This window comes from Strigops habroptila, chromosome 4, assembly GCF_004027225.2.
Source record: "Strigops habroptila isolate Jane chromosome 4, bStrHab1.2.pri, whole genome shotgun sequence".
Classification (NCBI taxonomy): domain Eukaryota; kingdom Metazoa; phylum Chordata; class Aves; order Psittaciformes; family Psittacidae; genus Strigops; species Strigops habroptila.
Window position 1 is genome coordinate 46541855 of NC_046358.1, and position 24582 is coordinate 46566436.

Below are 24582 nucleotides of genomic sequence, written 5' to 3' on the forward strand. Positions count from 1 at the left end.
TACAAAAGGTAAAGTGGGACAAATTAGTAAATTTTGAACTTGTACTAGGAAGACTGGCTGTTCCTGGATTGTGATTTCCATTTTCTCTTGCTGTTACAATTTTCTATATTGCAATGAGTAGTAGTAAGTAATATGAGTTTATGGAACTAATTTTAGTTGTCAGACACTTTAGAAAGTTCAAACGATGGGGCAAAATTTGTGTTGGAGTTAGTGTTTGGGGTGTTTTGCATGGGGTTTTTTTGGTGGTTGTTTATTGAAAGAGTAACTATATACTAGTTAATACAAGCAAAGTATAAAGTAGAGGTTAACATACATTTCACTGTTTATCCATTTCACTGGCACAGAATATTAATGATGATTGAGAAATTTTTTTTTTTTTTTTTTTTTTTATAAAGCAAAAATTCAGTCTTCAGCTTTCAACTCTGAATTTAGGGGAGGGAAGAACAATTTAAAGATGCTACCAAAGAAGGAAAAGGTTGGTTTTAAACAAAGTTTTTAACCCTACTATTTGAAGAGTCATCTGCAGCTTGATTAGTTTAAGAATTGAGGGGAAATACTTCAAATGCTGTGTTAGAAGTTCATTTTACTAAAAGATTTGCTCCATGATCTTAGGCAAAGGGAGGTTTCTGCTAAATTCCACCTTTCTAGGCATTAAATCTTGTTCCATAGTATGATTTGAGAGTTCTGTGGAGGGACTTGCATCACTTAGCTTACCAGTGTTTTTTTTCCCTGACTTGTAATAGTGATGTTTAATATCTTAGTTCAACAGTTCAAGTGATGATACAATTTTCTGGACAGGGTTATTATATCACTACATATGAAAAAGGTTTACCTTTCTTCACATAGAAGGGAGTCTTATATTCCTGCGATTTTATCAGAATTTGCTAAGGTTTTCTTACTAAAAAGAACACTTGGTTTAACAAGGTTTCCAAACTGAATATACTTTCTTTGATTTGGCAAAAGAGTTGAACTGTGAAAGAGCTCTGCAACCACAGTTCTTATGTTCTTGAGTTCAATTTGCAGAAAGAAGTGAGTATGTTCCTGTCAGGATTTTATCTTAGTTTGTGTAACTGATTGCAAATAGTAGGCCCAAGAGTCCAGTTATATTTAATAGGCAAGAGAGACTGTTTTTATAAAGCACACAAGGTCTCTAATGTTATGTCTTTATAACCTTTGTGAAGCTTTCTTATGCATTTTTATTATGAAGTCTAGTAATGTAGGTTACTTACAAAGCAATCGAATTTTCACATCCTATAGTGGAATTTTGGTAATACTTTACATGAAGTATTTTTCTACAGGTTTTCCTCATAACCTGTGTTTTAAGTTAATAGATGGTATAAGTTTGCTCAGCAGTCTTGATTTACAATATGATCAAGGAATCGCCATCAGTTTTTCGGTCATGGTTGGCATTGTTCCCACAAGTTTAACAGATCATTGTGATAAATTTTGTGAAGCTATAAGGTAAGGGTGATTTGTCATTTTTGACCATTTCCAAGTGGTTACCCATATGTGAATTCCATTGTATAGGTATATGTATGGCTGAGATAGTAGTACTTTTATTTCCATTAGTATTTGATAAGTAAATGTACGATTTTATGCCTTCTGCTGTAAGTACTCAGGAAATTAAGATTTATCTGTTACTGCTGTCCATGATGTAAAAAAAGAAAAACAACCACCACCAAAAAAAAAAAAACAAACCAAAAAACAAAAACCTGAACACCACACCACCCAAAAAACCCCATGAATTCTCATCTACTGTGTATATACTGTTTGCACAGAGAGAATAGGTTGAGATGACTGCTTGAGTATCTTCAAGTAATGAATGTGCAGAGATGTTCAGATGTTTCAGTAGAACCTGATTTAATGCTCTCAAGACATGGGTGTTTGATTTACTGTTTTTATTTGGGAGGAAATAAGGTAAATACACATTTTGTGGTCCTTTACACCCACAGTGTCTTAGTTATGCCTTTTAAGGAAAAAAAGGGTTTTTTAACTGTCCTATTTACATCATCAGGAAGAGGTGCAAGTGGTTGTAGGTGTGTGGTTGCTTTTTTGTGGTGTGGTTTTGTAAAGCTCTTTCAAAATCAGTAGCTGTTGCTGAGATTTTTTTTTTTTTTTTTGAGGAGTGAGAGAAAGTGGATGAATTCACAGTATATGGTTTCATGAGGTGAATTTCCATTGGAGTTGACTCTCTGCTGCTGGGGGCAAGTTACTGCTTGTCTCGATTCTCACCTCTTTACCTCCCAGGTCTCAGCCACTTGTTCCTGCCCCTTGTGCCAATGCTCTCAACTTTCAGAATGATTGTGAGCTGGCTTAGCATGCCACTTTGACCAAAACCAAACAACCAAAAATATTTTGTGACATTCTGTAGTCTTGCTGAATTAAGGTGACCTAATCACAGATGTATTTGACAAGCTTAAAAGCTATCAGAGGAGGTATTGCCTGTACAACCCAGAAGTGGAGAGGGTAAGGGAGCAGCCAAGAGAAAGAGTTATGAGACTGCAGTCTTTGCCAGCAGCAAACTAGTCCAGTTTAACAGTCCAAGGAATCATACTGACAGTATCCTTTTCTGGTTCGTGTCATACATTTATGAACTATGGCATCTCTGGAAGGATCCAAAAGTAGGGCACGCTTGAAAGCCTAGTCAGCTTTGTTCTGTGCTAGTGGTTGGGGAATTAGCTGTGCACAAGCATACGAATTATGTGATTTCCCTTAAGAAATTACTGAAATGTTCTGCAAATATTAAGTAATGTGGCTGACACACTGTAAAGAAACTAGAACACTTTGCAAAATCTGATCAGTTCTTTCAGTCTGCAGAATTGAGTTCTGACATTGCTACTTGTCTTCTATTCCTCAGGAGTGAGAAACATTCGAGCAGATTTCATGGACATAAATTCACTTTAGCGTAATTCTTCTCTGCAAACTCCAACTGTCACCAGTTATTTCTTTGAGGATATATTGCCACAGCTGTCCATTGCATTTGTCCTGGTTGAGGATGATTTCTTTCTTCGGTACTGTCAAGGTTTCTGTCATCTTTTTTTAACAGGACATCTCACTGTAGTAGTAATCTTGAAATGGGTGTCTTAGAAAAAACTGACGTACACTGCATGACTGGTACAGAGCAGTCACCACAATCTCAGATGAGTTTAGGAATGAGAAACTTGTGATGCCAGAGACATGAGTATCTAAAATAGTTTGGGTTTGTTATTCCCCCCTCCATCTCACCCTGCCCCCCCACCCCCCAAATAACTAGAGAAGAGCTCAAATTAAATGTGGTTGTTCTGAGTTTGTGTTGCATAAGTGACTGAGTTCTGTGAAGCACAGAGATCAACAATCGGGCACTTTTGTGGTTTATGTTCTATTTTTCAGAATTTCAATCTTCGGAAGTCTCAACTCATTTTGTCGTCTGAAAAAAATGTCAGAAGATCCTTGCCCTCTTCTCCCCCTCCCCCCCCCCCATACCTACAAGTAATATAGTGATGGAGCTAATCAGGTTACATCGTTACGGACAATAATAATAAAAATCACTTTGTCACCCATTCAGATAATATTGCAAAAAAGAGTTGAAAAGAGAGCTCAAGGAGGAAGGCCACAGAAAAAGGCTGGCACATATATCTTCGTTACATGATGTTGTGAGACTTTGCTTTTTGAACTTGCAAAGCCTATAGCTCAGTCTTAGTCTCTATATCTAGCCTCTCTGAAGACTGTGGAAATAGATAACTAACGTTTCATCGTTTTTGGATGAAAGTCTGTGAGGAGTATCTCTCTTCCTCCCCTTTTCTTTAGAAGATATTTCTAAACATGTTTCAGCAGGTTTGGAATAATTGAAATATTAAAATGTAAGTAAGGAAGAAATTTCTCTTTCCCCAGAATGTTGTAAATACAGTTTAACAGCTTGTTGTGGAGGACTAAGCTGATGCTATTTTGTGTGAATTTAAACATCAGATGAGATGTAAATTTTAGAACATCATATCTTCAGTTTAATATGGGATTATTGATATAGTTTTGCTTCAGTCACCTTTCTGAAGTGAAAGTGGCATTTACATATTAATAATCATGAATGTTTACTATTAATAATATGTTTTACCTAGTGAAGCAGTAGCAAGCGATGACACAAAAAATAACAGGCTAAAAAGTACAGGGATTAACATGAGACCAGAATGCAAGAGCCCAAGCCAAAAAGGATAGAATTTGGAGGGGGTGGGGGAATCTTATAACTAATATAGCAGCATATTTTTAATTTCATAGTGAATATGACCACTGTTTAAAACAAGGACAGACATGTTTACTTTTAAGACAATGAAATCTGAAGTCTTAACTGTTTGTGAATAGGTGATAAGAAATGACTGTCTTGTTATCATGCTTCTGGCTGCCCTGTGAGATCTGTTAACAATCCTTGGAATTCTTGGAATTTCTTTACTCTTCATTTGTTATGCTGGAAGTTTTCTAAGCATTTGGAAAAACTGCTAAATTAAGATAATTCTTTTTTCCTTTTTTCACTCTAATCTTTTCATTGCACCTCGTAGACATCCCCGTTATCCACTCATATCTAAGTATAAAGTGTTTCTTGTGACAGGGATTGTTGGTGCTAAAGACTTGATCAGAGCTGGATATGCAAATGTATGCATACTTGTAGCCTATCAATGTGAGCCATAGTGGGATGTTAGGGTAATAAATCTGTGTGCTGGTTTGGGGTAATGCGGGTGTCGGACCAGTTAATGAGCTGTAGCGTCGGTTCTTTCTATGAGCTGCTTTTTGAAACTGAGCGTGGGGGTTTGTTTTTTTTTTTCTCCATGTTTTCATGAGTTGATGTAGAGAGCACTGCCCTCTGCTGTGCTCCTCACCGAAAGTAGAATTCAGGTCTTGTCTGCACGAGGAGTTGCTCAAAGTGTTTAAAAGGTGTTAAACTACATCAGAGCTTTACTGATGATACAAATGGCAAAATATAAGCAGAAGTTAAATACTGTATTATTGAATTTAAAAATATGCTTAAAGGACCTTGGCAAAAATCTTCGCTTTTTCTATCTAGATATGATTTTCAGCAGTAAGCTTCTTGAAAGCCTGTTCTGATTTGTTTCTGTTGTCATTCCTTCTCTGCAGTACATCTGTAGTCACCTCAGCTGAAACTTTATTCCACCTTGTGTTTATTTTTCATTTGGTCTAAAAAGCAGGAATTAAGCAATGCAGATGTGTAAGTGGTAGCGTGTATTTTAAACTAAGGGAGTTGTGGCATGTAAGAAAGGTTTTTATGCTTAGTGTTTTCAACAATTTTTTTCAATCTTGATTAACTTTGGTAGTATTTTAACTATTTGTTACTGAGAAAAAAGCATTTATATACTGCAGTGGGAAGTCAGATTTGTTAGGACTAAAGAAAACTTCTTGTGCAGTGGTTCTGCTTGACCCATGCTATCACTTTTAACTGATTAAAGGAGCTCATTATTGAGATACTAATCAAGGAATATTGCTGCTAGTAGAGCATGCAGCATGTGTTTTTCACAGAGATTGGTAAGAATTTAGGTAAGATTTAAGTGTTCCTCTGTCTAAAAATCAGCCTGTTTAGTTCCTTAAAGCTTCGATCATGCTTATTCTAAGTGGCATTAATTTCTTTAGACCTAAAAGAGCTAAAATATATTATCAGAAGTAATCTATTGTGGTGTATCCAACATATCTTTTGAACTGATTTCACTCACCTAAATCATCTAGGCTGTGTTTTTTCTAATGATTACTGTAAATGCAACAGTGGAAGTGCTGTATGTCAGAGATTTTGTTGGCCTCACTGCTGCTGTGTGTTGAGAGATTTTAGCCATCTACTGATCAAGCTTGATAAAACTTGCAAAAGGTTGTTTTGATCCTCTGGATTTGAGTAATTGTCTCGATTTCTAACAGGGCTGGAAGACGGGCTGCCACAGTCTCAAAACCTGGGGAGAAGCAGCAGAGCAAGCCAAGGAGCAGCGCTGCATGGCTGGCGCGTGATGTAAGTCCTGTGGAGCTGGCAGAGCTGTGGCCATGGGAACCTCCAGTGCTCTGGGGCCAGCAGGGGAATGCAGGGCTAACCCTGCAAATGGGGGCTGCAGCTGCTGCCCAGGGGAGCCCTGGCACCAGAAAAGCTGGAGGGGCATAAACATCACCTCCCTGGGCCAGATGAGGACTGGCTGCAAGTTTGGACATTTGGCAGTGAAGCTTGGATTAGTGATAACAAATAGAAGTCTTGCATTTCTGCTTCTAATTTTGAGGCAGCAAGAATTGTGTATCCAAACTCCGTTGTCTGTCTCACTGGGTAGTTTAACATGACCTCTTTTAGAAATATATCTTGTAGTCTGATGTGACTAAAAGTTACAGCAGTAACTGAAACAGGAATAATGTGTTATATTACACTGAATATTTATATAAAACAGCCTTTGGATGTACCTTAGAAAGCAATTTATGCTTCTGCAGTGAAACAGGTTAAAATCCTCTCTCTTGTTTGTCATGTGCAAATATACAGTGAAATTATGATATATCTCTGTGGTGTAATTTCATATAATATGTGCATAGAAAGTGCCAAGGTATCTTGCATATTTTTTTACTGCGAAGGTGAAGTTGATGGAGAAGTCCGAGTGATGTGGCTGTTGACTGACATGATGTACTCTATTATTGGTCCACATTTTTCATGGAAAACACTTTGTTCGTAGCAGTGGTGTATCTTTGGAAGTTGATAGTGTAGACTGGCCAGCTCTTGAGCTGTGATTTTTTTGATTGTTGCCACTGCATCAATAGATAAGCAAGCCTCATAAAGTTAAATGTGTTATAAATTAAATGTTCTTAAATGTAATACTGATGAGATTCAAAAAAGTGCTGACAGTTTCCCAGGTTTGCCCATCAAGCAGTTTGTTTATACAATTTATAAAGCTGGAATCTAACCTTAGCATCTGAATTTGTTTCATCAGTTTCTGTGTGCTTTAATGTCGCAAGTTAACATGGTTATTGCTCTGGTATAGATGTAACTTAGAAAGCACTAACAATGAAAATTACTTTCTGTTTGAGGGTCTAGCCCTTTTTGCTGTTTATCCACATATCTTGCACGTTTAAGTGAGCATGGAATGTTAAAACCTCTTGGCATGTCCGAAAGCCCTTTGAAATACACATGAACTGAGTTACTGTGCTTGACAGGTTTTATAATGAACTCTGGTTTGAAATTACTAGAAGTAAGAGTCAGCTGGATATTAGAGGAAGAGTTATCTTCCACTACCAAGACTGTGCTAGAACATCTAGTTAGAAGAAATCATGTGAAATATTGTAGACTAAAAAAAACAAACCAACCATACCAGAAGTGACAGTCTTGAATGTGTTGCAAAGCTAGTGTAAATAGAATTCTCTTCTCTATTATGGAATTTTTCATATAAAGAAAAATAGTATCAAGTAGTCATAGGTTTTGTAACTTGCTTTTGAAAAACATCAGGCTGCTTCAGTCTGTACCAGGCATTTCAGGTACTCTTAAGTTCCATAGGAGATACTTGTGAAGTATTTTCTACCATAAATTCCAATCTTTAACTCTCATCAAGTAGTGGTGAATTTATGCTGTGCAACATGGTTTGTGTTGTGTTTTCCTTTCTGCAGTGGGCTTCCAAGTCTCTCAGTCTTGCAGGTTCACTGTAATGCTGTTGAAGAAACAAATGATGCTTGAGAGATGATGCAGGGAAAGCTGACAAAATTTTTTTCCTACACTGAGCTTCCATTTGGGGAATTACTAAAGTGTTTTATTTTGCAATTTTTATGACGTGGGTCTTGCTTCCTTAGAAATCTGAAGCACTGAGTAAAATCACCAGAAGACCCGCCATTATGTGGGCCATTAAGAATACATAGTAGTGTTCTCTATCATATGCTCATATTGTGTTAGTAATTCAGATATCGGGAACCATCTTGTATGTGAATTTAATCTAATTTTTAATTCAGCAACCTAGAATTCTTCTTCCAGCTGTTTTAATGAATATTTTGATATACCATGTCTGTCATACTATATGGCTTTCAGCTGATGATGAACCCTTTGCACTGCACCTGATGTTAAAGATGTAGGTTGGGCTTTTATGCTCTCAACTATGCTAAAACTAAGGAAATTCAGTTGGAGGTGAGCACTGAACTCCTTTGCAGTCATTCAGAATTTGCAGCTTTAATGAATTTTAAAAAGGAAACTATCAAGACTAATCATACTTCCAGCACTGAAAGAATTTTAAACACCACCAAAATGTAACACAAAACCTCAGTCTCCAGAAAATGTCGTTTTGCTCTTGGAAGTTGCTGAAGCAAAACAAATTTAATTTTACTGTAGAGAATTTAGTTGTTAAAGCAGTTAGGATTGCTATGCACACCAGCCACAGTCCCCAGGAAGCAAGTGAAAACTTAAACCACCTTACAGCACTTCTGTTTCTGTCCCTGTCAGTATGTATGTTGTACTAGCATTTCTCTCGCACCCCAAGATGATCGTGTTTATGTATATTTATTCTTTGACAGAGCTTTGGGGGTCTGTGCTTTGTTTAGTGTATTCAGGGTGGTTAAAGAGTGATAGAAGCCTGACGTTATTAGGGGTCAATATGATGAATGATGTGTGGCTTGTAAAATATAGTATTTTTGAGAATAGTAAGTATAGTAAGCAAGACAGTAGTTGTGTGTTTTTCTTTCATTTTGCTGGTTTGAACTTGCACCAGAAATATGATTTGTTTACTGTTCATAATTACTTCACAGTGAAATTCTTGTGTGATGTCTGGTGGTGATTGGAGCGACTGAAATGCTTTTCTTCAATACCTGTACTTATGTTAAGAGTTTATACCAACCTTCCTCTGTAGGGCAAAAATTTGAATAGTACAAATAATCTGTGAAAAACAGCCTTTCACATGTGCTCTCCGGGATCCTGTTGGTAAGACTTGTGATATGAAGTTGGACAGAAGACAGTCATGGATCTGCTTTATTTGGAAAGATTACCACATGTCATGAGGAAATGCTAAGGTTCCCCTGTTAGGTATTGGCAGTTCAAAGAAAGACAGTCAAAGCCACAATTTAACCCTATTAAACTTTGAGCGACCAAACTTTGTGTAGCATAGAAACTTGTCCATATCTAAAGAATATAAAACCTGCTAATACCAAGTTCTAAAGTGGAAAAGAATTCTATGAATTCCAGATATTGTTCTGTATATTTTACATACAAGGTAGTAAAAATCAGCATTATTGAGTATGTCTGTAAATTTTCCTACTTACTACAAGATTTAAGGTAACAAAATAAGCTCCTCTTGGGCTCCGCGACTTGCAGAGAAAAGACTTGGTATAACAACCTTCCCTTATTGTTATCTTGGGACTTTCAAAATTGCAAAAGAAACCTTCAGAAACAAAAGCCAAGAAAATGGCTTGTGAAATTATTCATCGTAAGACTTTTGATGCCATAATAAATGTTTCTGTTCCTGGTGCCGGCCTCAAGCTCAATCTTACTTTTAACCTCAGCTACATCATACCTTAATTTGAGGACTGAGTTAACATTTTGTCAGTATCATATTTTACATTTTAAATTCCTTAGGACTACTGTAGATGGACTTAAGGAAAATCTGATCAGCTCTTACATACTTATTTCATTTGTTGCATTGGACAGTAGCATTTTTCCAAGACTGGTGGAGATGAAGATTTGTGATGTCTGAAGCAGACTTGAGACAGCAGAAAGAACAGTGGGCTTAGGTTTGGAAGGGGTCAACTGTTATCAGAAGTTCTTTAATCAAAGGAAGTTGTTGCAGCATTCCAGACTTGCAGCATGCCTATGCTTTTATGGATTACCAACTAGTTATATCAGGGATGGGGTTGTGGGGGGAGAGGAGCAGATTTTTGTGGAGTTGGTTTGAAATTTTGGTAATGTCAAATTTTAGGCTGCCTGATAAGTGGTATTTTGTATAATCTGTTGTATTATCTGAGTGTGAATACTTTGCCTTTACTGTTTATTGCTTGCTTCAGAGAAATCTAACTTTCTAGGATATCAAAATATTTTCTATTGAAAATTCTCCTAAAACTCTTTTAAATTTTGATGACAGTTTTCTGAATATTGCTGTAAAAGTGTGACTGCGGGAGAACTCTATATTTTCTGTAACTTTTGTTTGTTTCTTAACTGACTTAACTCAGATCTTAAATACTGAAAGTGAGCAGCTACTGTTATAGGCTACTTAAATGTCTTGGTTACTCTGTTCCAAGAAATCTTATGCTCTTTGCGTCTTGCATGGAGCTTAAAGTGAAAATGTAAGTAGTGTTACTAATGGTTGCCTATTACTAGTGTTTACCTCGGACCATATTTTTCTTTCTCTGGTCTATAGTGCTTATTGCTAAAGAAATTTAAACCCTTCTCTATACATATGCATGAGTTTATATACAGATATATACAGATACGTGAGTTTTTCTTGTGCCGTTTTTCTGACTCGTTCTCTTAGGTAGCTAGTGCTTTTAAATTTGATAGAGGAAATGTAGCTAATCCCACCTTAAATATTTTTGATCAGTTAGTAAATACTGGCCATCAGCTTCATTTTTTGATGTGTGGATTCTTCGTTAGTGAGCGAGACAGTATTTAGGTTACACATGATTGAGAGTTAACGATGGTATCTTTAAAGTTGGTTTTACTTGCGTATCCTCAGGTAGTGCTTTTGACTTCTTTAGTGCTGAGTAAATGGATATTATTCATCCCCTCAAATTGTTTCGGTACCTGTTAGTTGTACCTTATGCACCGAGGAATGTGAATTTTCTTTCAGCTTGTCAGAGTTGAAAAAAGATGAATGTAAGTTTCAGAAGGCTCAGTCTTCAGGCAAGCTGTGGCCAGTACAATGCAGATGAGAGAATTTGATTTACCTTCCACCCTCAGTTAAATTAGTGGTCTTTGCAGTTTTGTTGTACACAGTGAGACTTCCTTCTTTGAGGTTGGTATTTCTGTAGAGTGAAGCTGCCTTTACAAAAGGGGAAATGTAGCTTTCTGAGGATCATTTTGCTAAATTGTTATCTGTCTTTCTCTGAATTTGAGACCATTTTTTGAACCGGTGCTTTATATAACCCAGTCTGAATGCTAACTTTATGTGATTTTATTCTTTGAAAAGCTGTTCTTTTTAAGTTGGGCGCTGGCTGAAAGTTTTACAGGTGCCAAATAATTACGTGGTACTTGCAGTGGTAGCCCCACTACTGTGCAGCTTTTGATGGGCTTTTTTTTTTTTTTTTTTTGTTGCCTGATTTTTTTTTTTTTTTCCTCAATTTGGGAATGTTGAGCATTGAAACAACTTTTACATACAAGTGCAGTGCAATTAAGTATCTTTTAAAGGCAGAAGAGAATTCTTACTACCATTGAAATGCTTTAATATTTCCTGCTTTGAAGATCTTGGTAATAACTGGCAGTAGCGGCTGGACAGGAAATAAAGGAAATTGTTGCTGTATGTAGCTATATACTACTCCTTATGAAAATGAAAAGCTGTACTTTTTTAGAATTGCAAGCTGGCAGAAACTTGTGTAGGAGTCTCTGTTGCTGCTCCTCCAAAACAGTACTATTGATATTTAATTTTCAGCTTAATTACAACGTAAGCATCTTTCCTTCCCTCCTCCAAACACAAACATTTGGTTTAAGAAAGTTGGTTGTGAGGTTTTTTTTTTTGTTTTGGTGCTTCCAGTGTATAATAAAACTTTAAGATATTTTGTAGTATTTCCTTTCAGTAGATTATAAAAAGGAACTTGAAAAATTAAGTGTTGGTAATACTGTGCACAACTATTTCTTGATTTTATGACCTTTTAATTGGACTTACTGAGAATAATGTATCACTGACTTTGATATAGAAAGGCAATGTGGTATAAAACACATTGTTATATATATTACAAGTAAGAGCTGAGTTGTTATATTTATCAGGACACTTAAGTTCTTTAGCTTGAATCATCAAGAATGCGAAAACAGATAAGGTGTAAGGAGTGTAGTGGAATGTTACTACTTGACTGTGGAAATTATTGTTCTCTGTCAAATCTACACTTCTGTACACCCACACAAGTATTTCTACTCTTGTATTTAATCCTTTCTGCTTTAGTACATACCTATAGGAAGTATTAAGAGTAGCTGCTAATCAGAACTGTCCAACCCTTATCCTAGGACTTTATCCCTACTTGGAATTGAGTAAATGCAGCTCCAGACTGCTTTATATAATATCCTTGGAAGAACTCTATGCCAGATTTGTTGTCTCTGAACCTGGGAAGTGATGTCTGCATACAAAATGCCTCAATTTATGAATAATAAATGCAAATACCTTGTGTTTAACTTATTAAACTTCTTGTGAGCTTGTTGTTTATAAGAAGTTACTTGTATTTAGTGCTTGTAGGATCATAAGCATGGTTCGTGTTGGACTTCTTAAGAATTAAAGGATAAATTAAAACTGAGTGGGAACTTTCAGAAAACTGCTAATTTGTAATTATGTGTATTAAGTGCAGAATCTTCACTGCTTTGATCGGGGAATATAAGAGGCTTTAAGGTTAGTTTGACAGTACTCCTTTTCTAACATTGGCACATCAAGTTTACTAAAATGCGTGAGGGTTCTGTAGTTCTTAGTAGGGAAGAGGCACTACGTAAATGTGGAGGAAAAGTTACATTGTTGTGATGCCTGGGGACCTGGAGAATTGTCTTAGGTGTTCTCTTATTAATGCAGATATTCACTAACTTCCTTTTAATATCTTTCATTAGAGTCCTCCTAGATGTTTCTTCAACTGTCTTGTGATGGAATGGAAATATTTTTGAAGTTATAATGGATTTTATGCAGCATCGTAACGAAAACTGGCCTAATAGCATTTCTGTTTGAAGAGAATACGAATAATTAAAAACAATCATGACAACTTCTCATATGAATGGACACATCACAGAAGATTCTGACAGTGAAGTAAAAAATGTGGATCTTGCATCTCCTGAGGAACCTCAGAAGCACAGAGAAATGGGGGTTGATTGCCCTGGGGATTTGGGCTCCAGGATGATGCCCGTGCGGCGGAGCGCTCAACTCGAGCGAATTCGTCAGCAACAGGAGGACATAAGGCGCAGACGGGAAGAAGAGGGAAAGAAACAAGAACTGGACCTTACTGCTTCCATGAGGCTAAAGAAACTAGCACAAATTCCTCCTAAAACTGGAATAGATAATCCAATATTTGACACAGAAGAAGGAATTGTTTTGGAGAGTCCTCATTATACTGTGAGGACACTAGGTAGGTAAAATGCAGCGAAAGGGCTAATAGGGAAATAATTAGTTGATACGATAGTAATGTTCTTTTAGGCCACTGAAAACCCAGTATAGCTAATTCTTCCTATGCAGATTTAATGTCTTCTGGTTCTTTGGATTTGGGTTGGTTTGGGGGTTTATTTATGTATTTGGTCAAGCATCAGGCTATGTGCCTCAGCAAGTAGCTGTTCAAAACCGATTCATTCGGGATCCAGTTAAATACCCTGTAGATAACTAATTAATTCAGTGGATGTCTTCATTGTCTTTAGGCTGAGGAAAACCATGCAAGTAATACCCAGTTTTATTATGTTTGATGAAGCACCGACCAGAATAAGCAATGAATAAACACTTACTGTCATTTAAAATCAAAACGCGAGAGTTTTTAATATTTCAGAGAAACACTATGGGGATTTCTTCTGACTGTCTTGCATTACCAATTTTTCACCTAATATAATTTATACTCTTAAAGTATTGGCATTGATAGTAAAAATCTGCTTACCTTAACACTTGGACGTTGATGAAAATGTAATGTTAGTAATTTTTAAAGAGAGAGTCTGAAGTTGTTTGCTTCATAGCTGTCATTGCTAGATACTGTGAAATTGTTAGATTGTGAAATTCTCTTCTTAGAGGGAACACAAAACAGAAGGTGCAAAGATTGATGTCAGACAGTAGAAGCGAAAGGCAAAGAGCTTTAGGAGATGTAATTAGACTAAATCATGGTATACCTATATATGCATCAGGGAGCTGAATTAAGGTGTCATAGGCATCTATTTCAATCAGAGAAGTCATGACATAATATTGACAGGCATACAAACATACTACTGCTATTTCCTTACCAGACAGAATTATAGTAACAATTTGGATTAGGTAGACAGAAGATTCAGGAAGAGGATTTATAATAATTAAGAACTTCTGTTAAGAGTGGTGCTTTGGTTATACTCAACTGTGATGTTGAGTTGCAAACTTAAAAAATATGTCATAAATGAAATGCTGTGAATCTCTTAATTTACGTAATCCGTAAAGAATTTCTGTTCAGTCATCAGTGCTGTCAAAAACTGAGTCATAATTTTAAATTTAACAAAGTTCTTCTGCAGTAACTTTTCTTCTTCCAAAATTTTCCTCTACTTTTAAGCACGTCGTTTTTCCAGTTTCTGGATTAATCATACTAACATCTGACACCAGTTCTGAATTTCAGCAGAATTTTTTTTTAATTCTGAAAGCTGTCCCTTATTAGTATCAGGGCCAGGGATGTTGCCTTATGAGCATATATACACACATGCACACTTAAAAATAATATGGTTTCATAGAGAGGATTTAAGTCCATTATCATTAATACTTCTGCTTTTTTATCGGATACCTGAACTGGAGAGGCCAGATTTTTTGTAAATTTACATATACAACTTTTTGGTCTCCAAGAAACTTGCTAGCCCCTGGCTTTGTCCAAAACCGAACTGCTAGTGTGTAATTTTTCACAGTTTGTCGGTTTGGTTATACTGAATTCCTCACCTATGCTATTCTTGACTCTTTCTAATCTCATCTTCCACTCCAGATGAGATTACTTATTCACTTTCACAAATCTCTAACCTTTATTAGGAGAACCGCAATACACCTTGGCAAGTGCTAGTGAATTATAGAGATGTTAAATTACCCTTATTCAGTCATCTTTAAAATACTGATTTTAGTTTTGCTTTTTTGTGGTTTGGGTTTTTGTGTGTGTTAATTAATCAATACAGCCTCTTCTAAAGATATACATTTAAAATAAGACTATTGACCTAATTGTCTGTATTCTTAGTTTTGAAAATGTTTCATAAGTTCCAATGTCTAATGTGGCAGATCTTTGCCAAGTCTTTAGTCTTTTCATCTTAAAAAAAAAAAGGCAGACTAGATTACGCAGATTGGATTGTATTTATAAAACAGGACACAATCAAAACAGTTTTAAAGGGCATGTTTGTTATTAAAGCAGTATAGGATTTAGACAGCTGTCTCAATGGAAATAACTTGATGTGCACCTAGAACATGTACATGTAAGTATATGGCTTTTTCATAGCAGTATACTTCTATAAAATGCAGAAAAGTTTTTGTTTGCTACAATCCATCCAGCTAATTTAGTTAAATGAGTAACTGACCCTTTAAACCCTTCGTGGCTACAGTAAAATGGGGGTTTTAGAGGAAAATGTGCCTATTTGTTTTTTTGTTTTGTTTTTTTTAATACCTTGGGCAAGACTTATTTATAAATATGCTATAAATAAAATTTCAGAAATAGTTTTGCATAAAACAATATTTAGCCCTGTGATTCAAGTAATATGTGGAGTATCAGTGTGCTAATACTAGCACATATAGTACTCTAGGGATCTGTGAAAAAACTTGGGAATTAAGATCTTGGTGCTGACGTATAATAAAGCCAATTATATCAAGTTTGCTGTTCATAACTTTTTGTTTAAGGTGATAAACAACAGCGATTTTATTTTCTTCTTTTTCTAATCTAACATGTTAGGCTGTGGCCATGGGTCCTCCCCTGCAGTTGCATACTTTTGCCCTGCAGTCTTTTGATTAATGTGCGTATCGCACAGTGCTCGGTCACATTCCAGCCATTTCATAGCCTAATGGAAAAAAGGCTGCAACACTGTTTGTAAAAGAAGACTTTTTAAAAAAGTACTTGATTGCTAATTGATCTGCGATTTAAAAAATGGACTTGTTCTGCCAAAGAACCCTGACTTTTTTCTGTGAGTAAATGCAGATGTTAGTCTTTTACTGATCTTTTTTCCTCAAGACAACCCTTGCAGTAGGAAATGTCTAGAGATGGAGTCTTTGTTGCTTGGCTTTTATTTATTTTTGAAGACTACAAAAACAAAAAACTTGCAACAAAATCTAATCTGTGAGTTAGAATTCAGAAGCAGGAACCTAGAGAGAGCTAGCCAGATGTGTATGTGGGTTATTTTGGTTAAACAAGTGACTAGGCAATGGATTGCTAGCTTTTGGGGAATGTTTCATTTCACTCCTTTCAAGCATTATTTCTCTTTTAGAATTGTGATGGGGAGGTATTTTTTTGTTCCATGGGGAGGCATGTAATTTGGTATAGGGCTTTTGCATCCAGCACAAAGAAAGATTCAGTATAGAAAGGAATTATACAGGGAGGAGAGTACTGTGGTAGTTTGTAAGAAAGGACGACACAGAAGGAAATAATGAAGTGCCGAAACAAGAATATGCAGAGGCATCTAGGAGTAGGACATCTTTTTATGCAGAATAAGATGTTTATATGTATTTATCTTATAGAAGGTGTTTTAAAATTGTGTGTGTGCATATGGGTATATATATTTGAATCCTCTGATATATAAGCGGGGATAGACAATTCAAAAATAATGGAATAAAATTGTTTATGCATAGGAAGAGTTAGAAGAGGTGAGGTTCTGCCCTAATGCCTCACTGTTTTTTGAATCTGGTAACAGTAACGAATAGCTGAATTTTAGTTTGGTGTGTTTAACTGGACAGGTATCAGTAGGAACTTTACAATAACATCTGACTGGTTTCCACTTTTTTTTTTTTTTTTTTTTTTTTTTTTTTTAGTTTATTATTAAATGCTTGAAAATAGCACATTTCCTCTGACTTGGGAGAATCAGTTGCTGAGGTGCTTTGGTAACATGCATACTCCACTAGATCAGAATTTTGCCAGCTGACAATGTCCTATTTAGCAAATATTCTTGCTTGTAGAGTGTTCTTTAGCCTTCTCCACAAATGGCATTTCCCTCTGTGTGGTAGGCAGTATATTGTGTATACAGTTCTCTAGTGAGACATTGGCTGCCTTAATCAGCGTTGTGAGCTGTACTGGATTTCACCTGTGGAATATCCTGCACAGCCGGTATCTGAGCTTTCCATGCAGCTTTTGTACCACTGCACTTTGTTTCCTTGGTGGTTGCAGGAAGAAGCTTTTGACCTTTGGTGGGTAGGATGTTTTTGGCATGTGTGGAATGGTTCTGGAAGGGTTGGGTTTGATTTGTTTATTGTCCTGCAGACAGTACAGTATGAGAGTAGTAGCTCTGTATAGTTTGTTTCCTTTTATTATACAGAAGACTGACTTGCAAACTCAGAATTGAAAACATATATGTAGGTATGCTTTGTCCAAAATGAAAACCATTAAACTAGATTGAAATGTGTAATTTATTAGGAATTATAGTTTTCATGTGCCCATTTATCAACTGTTTTAATCTTGTGCTCAAGTTTGAGTCTAGCATTGTGTTCAGAATACTGGTGAATTTGAGGTTAAAACTAGGTAAAGGAAATTTCTCACAGAATATAGCCAGGTTAGTAATCGGTGATTAGTAATCTACTGTGAATTTTCATGTAAAAAGTGCAACTTAGATGATATCTTGATAGCTTTTCTATTTTAATGTCATTTAGTTAGCTCATAATGAATAAATGAAGGTTCCTAAATCTTAGAAGTTCTCAAAGCTGATATTTTGATACCAGTAAGGGAGATTGACCTCAGTATCAAGTCACAGTTTTAAAATTTGGGATTTTCTTTGTTGTTCATTTTTTGAAACTATCAGGATTCAAAATTCTAGCTTACTCAAATTTATTAAAACAGACGATAGCTGACCAGCCTCTTGTGGCTGAAGAGATTTTGTCAGATGATGTGTGAGAATGCATACATTATTTCAGGCTCAAAACATCTGCTGGTTTTTTGATCTGCTTGAGGATTTCTTACCTGGGTTTATTCACATTGTAGGTATGATTAAAATTCCTTGTTTTAGGTAGTTTCTCAGTACTTGATATTGGAAAGTGACATACTTTGCAGAAATTCTGATTGGTTCAAAAACATGTTAATTTGACAGTTTTTAAAAAGCACCCATAAAGTATCAGATTAGTTCTTGAAGCTTCAGAACTTAGCACATGTGTAGTGTTCTGCAAACATGTAGAAACTGGTTAAAACTGGTTAAAATCCATTAAAATATTTTATGGTCTAAATAGAACTCCTGATCTTGTAGGTAAAAGGTACGGACTTTCTTCTGGTGCAGATGACTTTCAGAACTCTGACAATTGGCATTTTTTTTTCATCCTTAACTTTTTATTTTAATGTTCCAAGACTGAGCATAAGTTTATGTTCCAAAATTGAGTGTAGTTTACGTATCAAACACTCATTCTATAACTAAGCAATATTTAGTTGAGATAGCTACCATGGCAGATATACATGAAATGATGTATCAAAATAACACTTTGGACTAGATGACCTCTGATGATCCCTTCCAACCCGTATATTCTATGATTCTATGAAAATAACTGAGTGTTCAGTGCATCAAGATTAGTTTAGCAAAGGAGTTATTTTCATATGGCAAAATTGTCCCTCTTTCACATTTAGCTATACAGGAGCTGAAATTATTGGATTTGTTATGTATTGGTGATTTCTTTCAGAGAAGAATTTTTCTTGCAATAGGAATTTAAGTTTAAACAGTATCAGCTTTTTCATTTCTCCTTTTACCAACTTTGTGGTCTTTATTTTTTTTCATTCAGGTATGTTCTGCTAATAAAAGTCAGAGTGAACTTGCATATGTTGTTGCTGATTTAAAAAAATGAACAGCAAAAAACCTTTTTGTAAAAATCTTTATATAAACATTGCTTAACTATGAATCTTGTTAACTCATATCTTATTTGTATTTTGTTATTTCCTACCTAGAAGTGGAAGAACTGTTAACTTCTCTTAAGCATATCCAGCATGTTTTGGTAGACCCTCAGAGCCAAGAGGATCTCTCTCTCATTTTACAGCTTGTTCAAAATACTGATTTTCAGAATGCAATTAAGATACACAATGCTGTTACAGTACACATGAACAAAGCCAGCCCTCCATATCCTCTCATCTCCAACGCACAAGAACTAGCACAAGAGGTATGTACAGTATGCATCTCTGTGATATATCTGAAACCTATAATCATAGCTGTTGTTGAAGTATGTACCTGTCAAGCTTGTCTGACTTACTGAATGGTGAATATGAAAGGGTTTATAATAGTCACTGATTGCTGTATCCAGTTTTTCCAGATTTCCAAACAGTAACCAGAACAATATTTTGGGGATACAAACTCCCTTTTTAGCATTGATAAGATATGCGACAGAAAAGATACTATGTTTAAACATAGGAAAAGGGAGTGGTTATGAAAATCTAACTCCTTTACCTTTAGTATTCTTTATTCCAAGTATTCAGGAATTGAATTGCAGCTCTCTATTACTGACTTTCATCTGAGCTGAGCCATGGTTCTTACATTGGGAGGCATCTCTGAAAACACAACCATACTTGAAACAAGCATACTGCTTTAAAGTGAGCAACAGATCCCTTAATACTTCCTCTCAATGTTTTAATTACTGCTGTGCTGGTCAGATTACGCTTAAATTTTATCCGACAGATGACAGCTCTCTCATAAGATGATTCGTCTTTTAGAAATTATTAAAGTATAGTTTTAGAAATTTACTTGAGCAAGATTTTTAACTTTAATCTTTTACAGTTTCAGCCAGGTTAACTACTTTCTTTGGTGCTTACTCACTTCAGTATAGATGGGCAATACTGGTATACCTGCTTTATAAGCATTAATAGTAATTTACAGAAAACTCATAAGATACAGCGTTGCTGTGAACAGAATGAGTTTTTGCATGTGGCTGGATGCAGCCAAGACACTCTGAGGGGTTGCTCAATAACTTTATCTTCATTTTCTGTGGCCTGGTGCACGTATGTATTGAAGTGTAGCTACACCTTATATGGATATACATTTGTTAATACGTTTAAAGTTTAAACTCACTATAGCTTGAATGCCAGTGTCAGTGCAAGCATAGCACTGCAGTGTTCAGCAAAGCCAGATTCAGAGGCTGGGTAGATGCTCCTGCATTTAGCACCCCATGAACCAAACTTAGCCATTCAAAAACGGGCTCTGGTACACCAGTTGGAGTACCTGCACCAGCACATAGCTATTCTCCAGTTACGCAAAGGTACATCACTCCAATTTCAGTATGGCAGCAAGTATGGTTTTTCTCCCCCCTCCCCCCCCCCTTTTTTTTCTTTTTTTTTTCTTTTTTTTTTATTTTTTTTCTTTATTTTTTTTTTTTTTTTTTTTTTTTTTTTTCATTTTTATTTTTGTGGCTTCTTTCTGCCTGAAGCAGGTTTTTTTTCAACAGCTCTTTCCACTCTCCTTTCTTTTTCTAGACCTTAACCTTGTAAGTCAAGGAGAACAGCATTGTAGCAAGCTTGAACTTCTTTTGCAGAAGAAATTACTGATTCTTGAGGGACATAACTTAAATATTATCTAAAGGTGCAGTGTGCTGACTAAATTGCAGCTCAGGATTTTCCTGTTTAGGTTTGTCATCAAGACTGTGCCAAAACAAGGTGGGAGTATTTTGCATACAGGCTTTCCTCTGGCTTTTTATCAGGCTGTAGGCTGCTATAGGATCCTCAGTAGGCTGTTTTGATGTCTGTGAGCCTGAAGGAACCTTTTCATCTAACTTCTGATTGTAAACTACTTCCCCAAACACCCACTTTACACAAGCCTAGCTTGGGATTTCATTCAGATACAAGCCAGAGTTTTTGCATCTTCATTTATAATATAGGAAGCTATAGACTTATTTCTGAAGAAAGCTGGTTTTTCTCCTTCATGGATATGAAATCCTTTTATTTGCTGCTTCATAGAAGTTTCCAAGAAAATATGCCTAGGAAAACTTTTCGTCTGTTTTCAAACCTTCATATTTCTCCCCATCTTCCCTACCCCTCACCTTACCAACACATTCCTCTCTTTCTTTTCCAGGTGATTTGGTAAATACTAAAATCAGAGTGCTGTAAAGCCATTTTCATGTCTCTTAGCAATTCATGAAGAAGGTTAAGCATAAAGAAAATATTTCTTTAATCTAAGATTAATTTTATTATCACCGAGGAGAGAGACTACTATGTGAAAGGCAAACATATCACCACACTTGTTTTGATTCTTCATCTCTCATCCTTGTCTTTTCCAGCTTTGAAATTCCTGAAAAGTCAATATATTGCATATGTCTGTTCCCATTTTCAGATGTAATCTAGTTTCTCAGTGATTCAGCTTTGGGTCTATTTAAGTGACTTGTATTTTGCAATATGTTAAATAGCATCCTGAAACAATTGAGACAGAAATTCAGGACAAATATTTCTGACTGACAGAAGTGTTGAAGAAGCACACTTTGAAGCCTCCATTCACATCACTCTGTTCTTCCTGGTACATCCTGAATACAAGATGCTTGGGCTTATGCTTGGTTTCTTGAGATCCTTTAGTCCTTTTGGAAAGGCTACTGTATTTGTTATGGTAGCAGTATGGGAAGAAATAATTTCTGCTTTAGGAAAAGTTAGGTTTGGTTGGGTTTTTTTTCACCCTGTCAAAAAGTTTGTCTTGCATGCCCAGGTTTTTCTTGTTCTGTGATTTTTGGTTATGTCTCGCTTTTCCATCCTTAAACACAGGCATGGGAAGGTCCCCCAGAAAACAGTTTGTTTATTTACTTCAGGGTGTGGTAGGAAAGACTTGTAAATGCCTGGGCTTAAGATACTGGTAACATCTTGATGATAAAAGCCACAAGGCATTACAAGAAAGAAAAATAGCAGATACATGCATAACATTAATTTTAAATGGCAAGTAATCTAGTGTGCATATTTTAGTGCGCAGGTCATCAGTGACAGTGTATAACTCAAACTGTTTTGGAGTGCATGTCCTAATTTAAAGCTGCAGACATGTTTTATTTGAGGCTTTATGGTGTGGAAGAGAACCTGTTCTAGAGCTCATGCTTCTGTAGCTCTAGCAGGAAAAGACAGTTTGCAACATAATTTCATATTGCAACATGGAACAGCCTCTTTTTAAAAAAATAAGGTATATATTAATATTTAATTAAACTACAGTTTTGAAAGTGTGTTTGGGGAGAATTATCGTTTACACTGAAGTTAATTTAAAAAATCTGTTGTCATTTACTCTTTAATTAATTGCTTTTATAAAACAACATATAGTGTGTTACGAAAACTTTTTTGATTTTGGATTTTTTAACCATTAACAGTCATGAGAGTAGAATGGTGCATTTTTATTTGCTAGTCTCCTTTAGAAAATTCTTAAAACTAGTAGTGTGCTGGTACAGTTAACTTTTCCCACGGACTCTGATAACCAGGCACCAACAGCTCAAGATTTTTCTTTCTTTTAAAAAGAAACTTTAATTGACTTTAAAAGGTGGAATGAAGCACCTGAGCTTAAGGAATTTATTTTAGAAAGCTAATCTTCATGTAATGTGGTGTACTCCAAGTCTTAAATAAAAATAGCCAGGAAACATCAAGTGTAATTAAATTGATTTTTAAGTCCATTTAAAATGGACCAAGATGGGGGCAAGGATTATGGGACCATGATCTGAATCCTGACCTTGTAAGACTCAAACAGGGGAGATTTAGGTTAAATACAAGGAAGAAGTTCTTTACCGCGATCGTGGTGAGGCACTGGAACAGGTTGCCCAGAGAAGTTGTGAAAGCTCCATCCCTGGCAGTGTTAAAGGCCAGGTTGGATGGGGCCTTGAGCAACCTAGTCTAGTGTGAGGCATCCCTGCCCATAGCAGAAAGGTTGGAACTAGATGATCTTAAGGTCTTTTGCAGTCCAAACCATTCTATGATTCTGTGACTGGATGCATCATTCAAGACAGTTTGTAATTTTTGGCCTGTAACAGCACCTATTTAAAGATGTTCTTGCTGTTAAATATACGTAATAGGCTGAAATTATATAGGCTATGTTTCTGAAGGTTTCAGACTTGCTACTGTTCACTTCAACAAGTGAATGCAATTAAACTACATCAGTACTTTGAGAGGATGCACTAGAAGCTTGTCACTTCTGGTATAAGTGCACTAGAATGTGCATGTATATTCTCTCTGACAGACCTGCTCACCTGAGAGTAAACAACAAAGGATTTTGTAGGTGTGGTTAAATTCTGAGTATTTAGTATCATTTCAGTATGTGCCTCCAAATTGTGGTATGTGTAGTGAAACCAAATTGATAGCTTTTGGGGAGTTGCTTGAACTAAAGTTAACAAAATTAACAAGAAGACCTAGGCTGAAGAGTTAAGAAAATACTATTGTCGCTACATATTTAGTATGGATTGCTGTGCTATCTGTAGTGTGTCACTTCTGGAATGACAGCCTATATTCAAATTTCTTCATCTGATAAAACTGTGGAATTCATTAACACAAGTTACAAAGGAATCTGACATGCAGCAATACTGGTGTAGTAAGTGGTGTATATAGCAACCTGATGCTTTCCTAGAAGCTTCATTAAATAAACAAATAATAAATGCACATGTTTCTTAGGGGAGGAAGGATACTATTAAAGTTTTGAATAATCAAATTATTCAAAGCAGAAATTCAACTTGATTAAATGATATTCACTCCACACAGAATGACTGGTTGGGCCTGGTTGCTTTCTTTTCCTCTATTAAATCCCCAGTATCTGACCTTGCATTCAAAAGGTGTCTTGCTTGCAGGACTTCTAAGTTGCTTTCTAAATAGGTTTTCTCATAAAAAGGTCATTCGGATGGGGTAAATAAGGTGTTAAAATCTTCTTGTAGCTTCTTCTAGAAAGGAATTGACAGTCACGTGAAGTTAGAGACTGCAAATAAACCTCTATGAGAAAGTCTTTTGCACAGAAGAATCTCTTCTTTCAACACAGACGAATATTTGTTAGTGAAATGTATCCTTTACAGTGCTCTGTCTGCTATATGCAAAATTCAGGCTACGCCAGGGATAATGGCTTCCTGGCTAATTCAGAGGTATGACTGGAAGTCAGGCCTCTATGAAGCTGAATTCTTTCTGTTCTCTATGGTTGAGAAATCAGTTTTAAAGAAATAAATAAATCTGGCTTCTCGTTTGACTATTATAAGTTGTACTAGATTTGTTGACCAGGAGGAATGTTCTAGGGATGTCAGAAGGAAGGCTTTTGGAGATTGTGCCAGGTTTATTGCCAAGCACAGGAATTTATTCCATGTGACACTGTTTGCTTGGCAGCATAAGGGTCTTGCTCCGTGGGAACAGTTAACTTGATGGCTTCTGCTAGGATGTAAAATTATCTTTATGACTTTCATTACTGTCATCTGGTAGCATCCAAGAGTTGTTAGCATTTCTGTAGATAATTGCTTCTAAGATAGAGGCTCTTCAGACCTTTTGGTATTATTAGAACACACAAAAAGCTTAATTATTTTCACTTTGGAACATGTGATTTCTAGATTCTTTGATGTCACATTACCTCATCCTTAAGAGTAAAAAGCTCTTGGAAAAAATCTTTTCCATACCACTGCAAGCTGCTGCTCTGGTGTGTATAATTTACTCTTGATGTCTCTGTGCCTTTGGACT

At 36.1% G+C, this 24582-nt stretch overlaps 1 protein-coding gene across 5 annotated transcripts in view; it reads left to right on the top strand.

Moving 5' to 3' along the window:
* MPP5 (membrane palmitoylated protein 5) overlaps positions 1-24582 on the top strand; it is a 55943-nt gene that overhangs the window by 16871 nt on the left and 14490 nt on the right. For 2 of the 5 annotated variants that reach the window (XM_030481971.1, XM_030481973.2), the window contains exons 2-4: positions 5887-5974; positions 12701-13209; positions 18892-19100. In XM_030481971.1, the coding sequence (XP_030337831.1) occupies positions 12843-13209; positions 18892-19100 (576 nt within the window). In that variant the 5' untranslated portion in view covers positions 5887-5974; positions 12701-12842. Of the gene's footprint in view, positions 1-5313; positions 5975-12700; positions 13210-18891; positions 19101-24582 lie in introns of those variants that run through there. The other 3 variants (XM_030481972.1, XM_030481970.1, XM_030481975.1) reach the window with 3 other exon arrangements.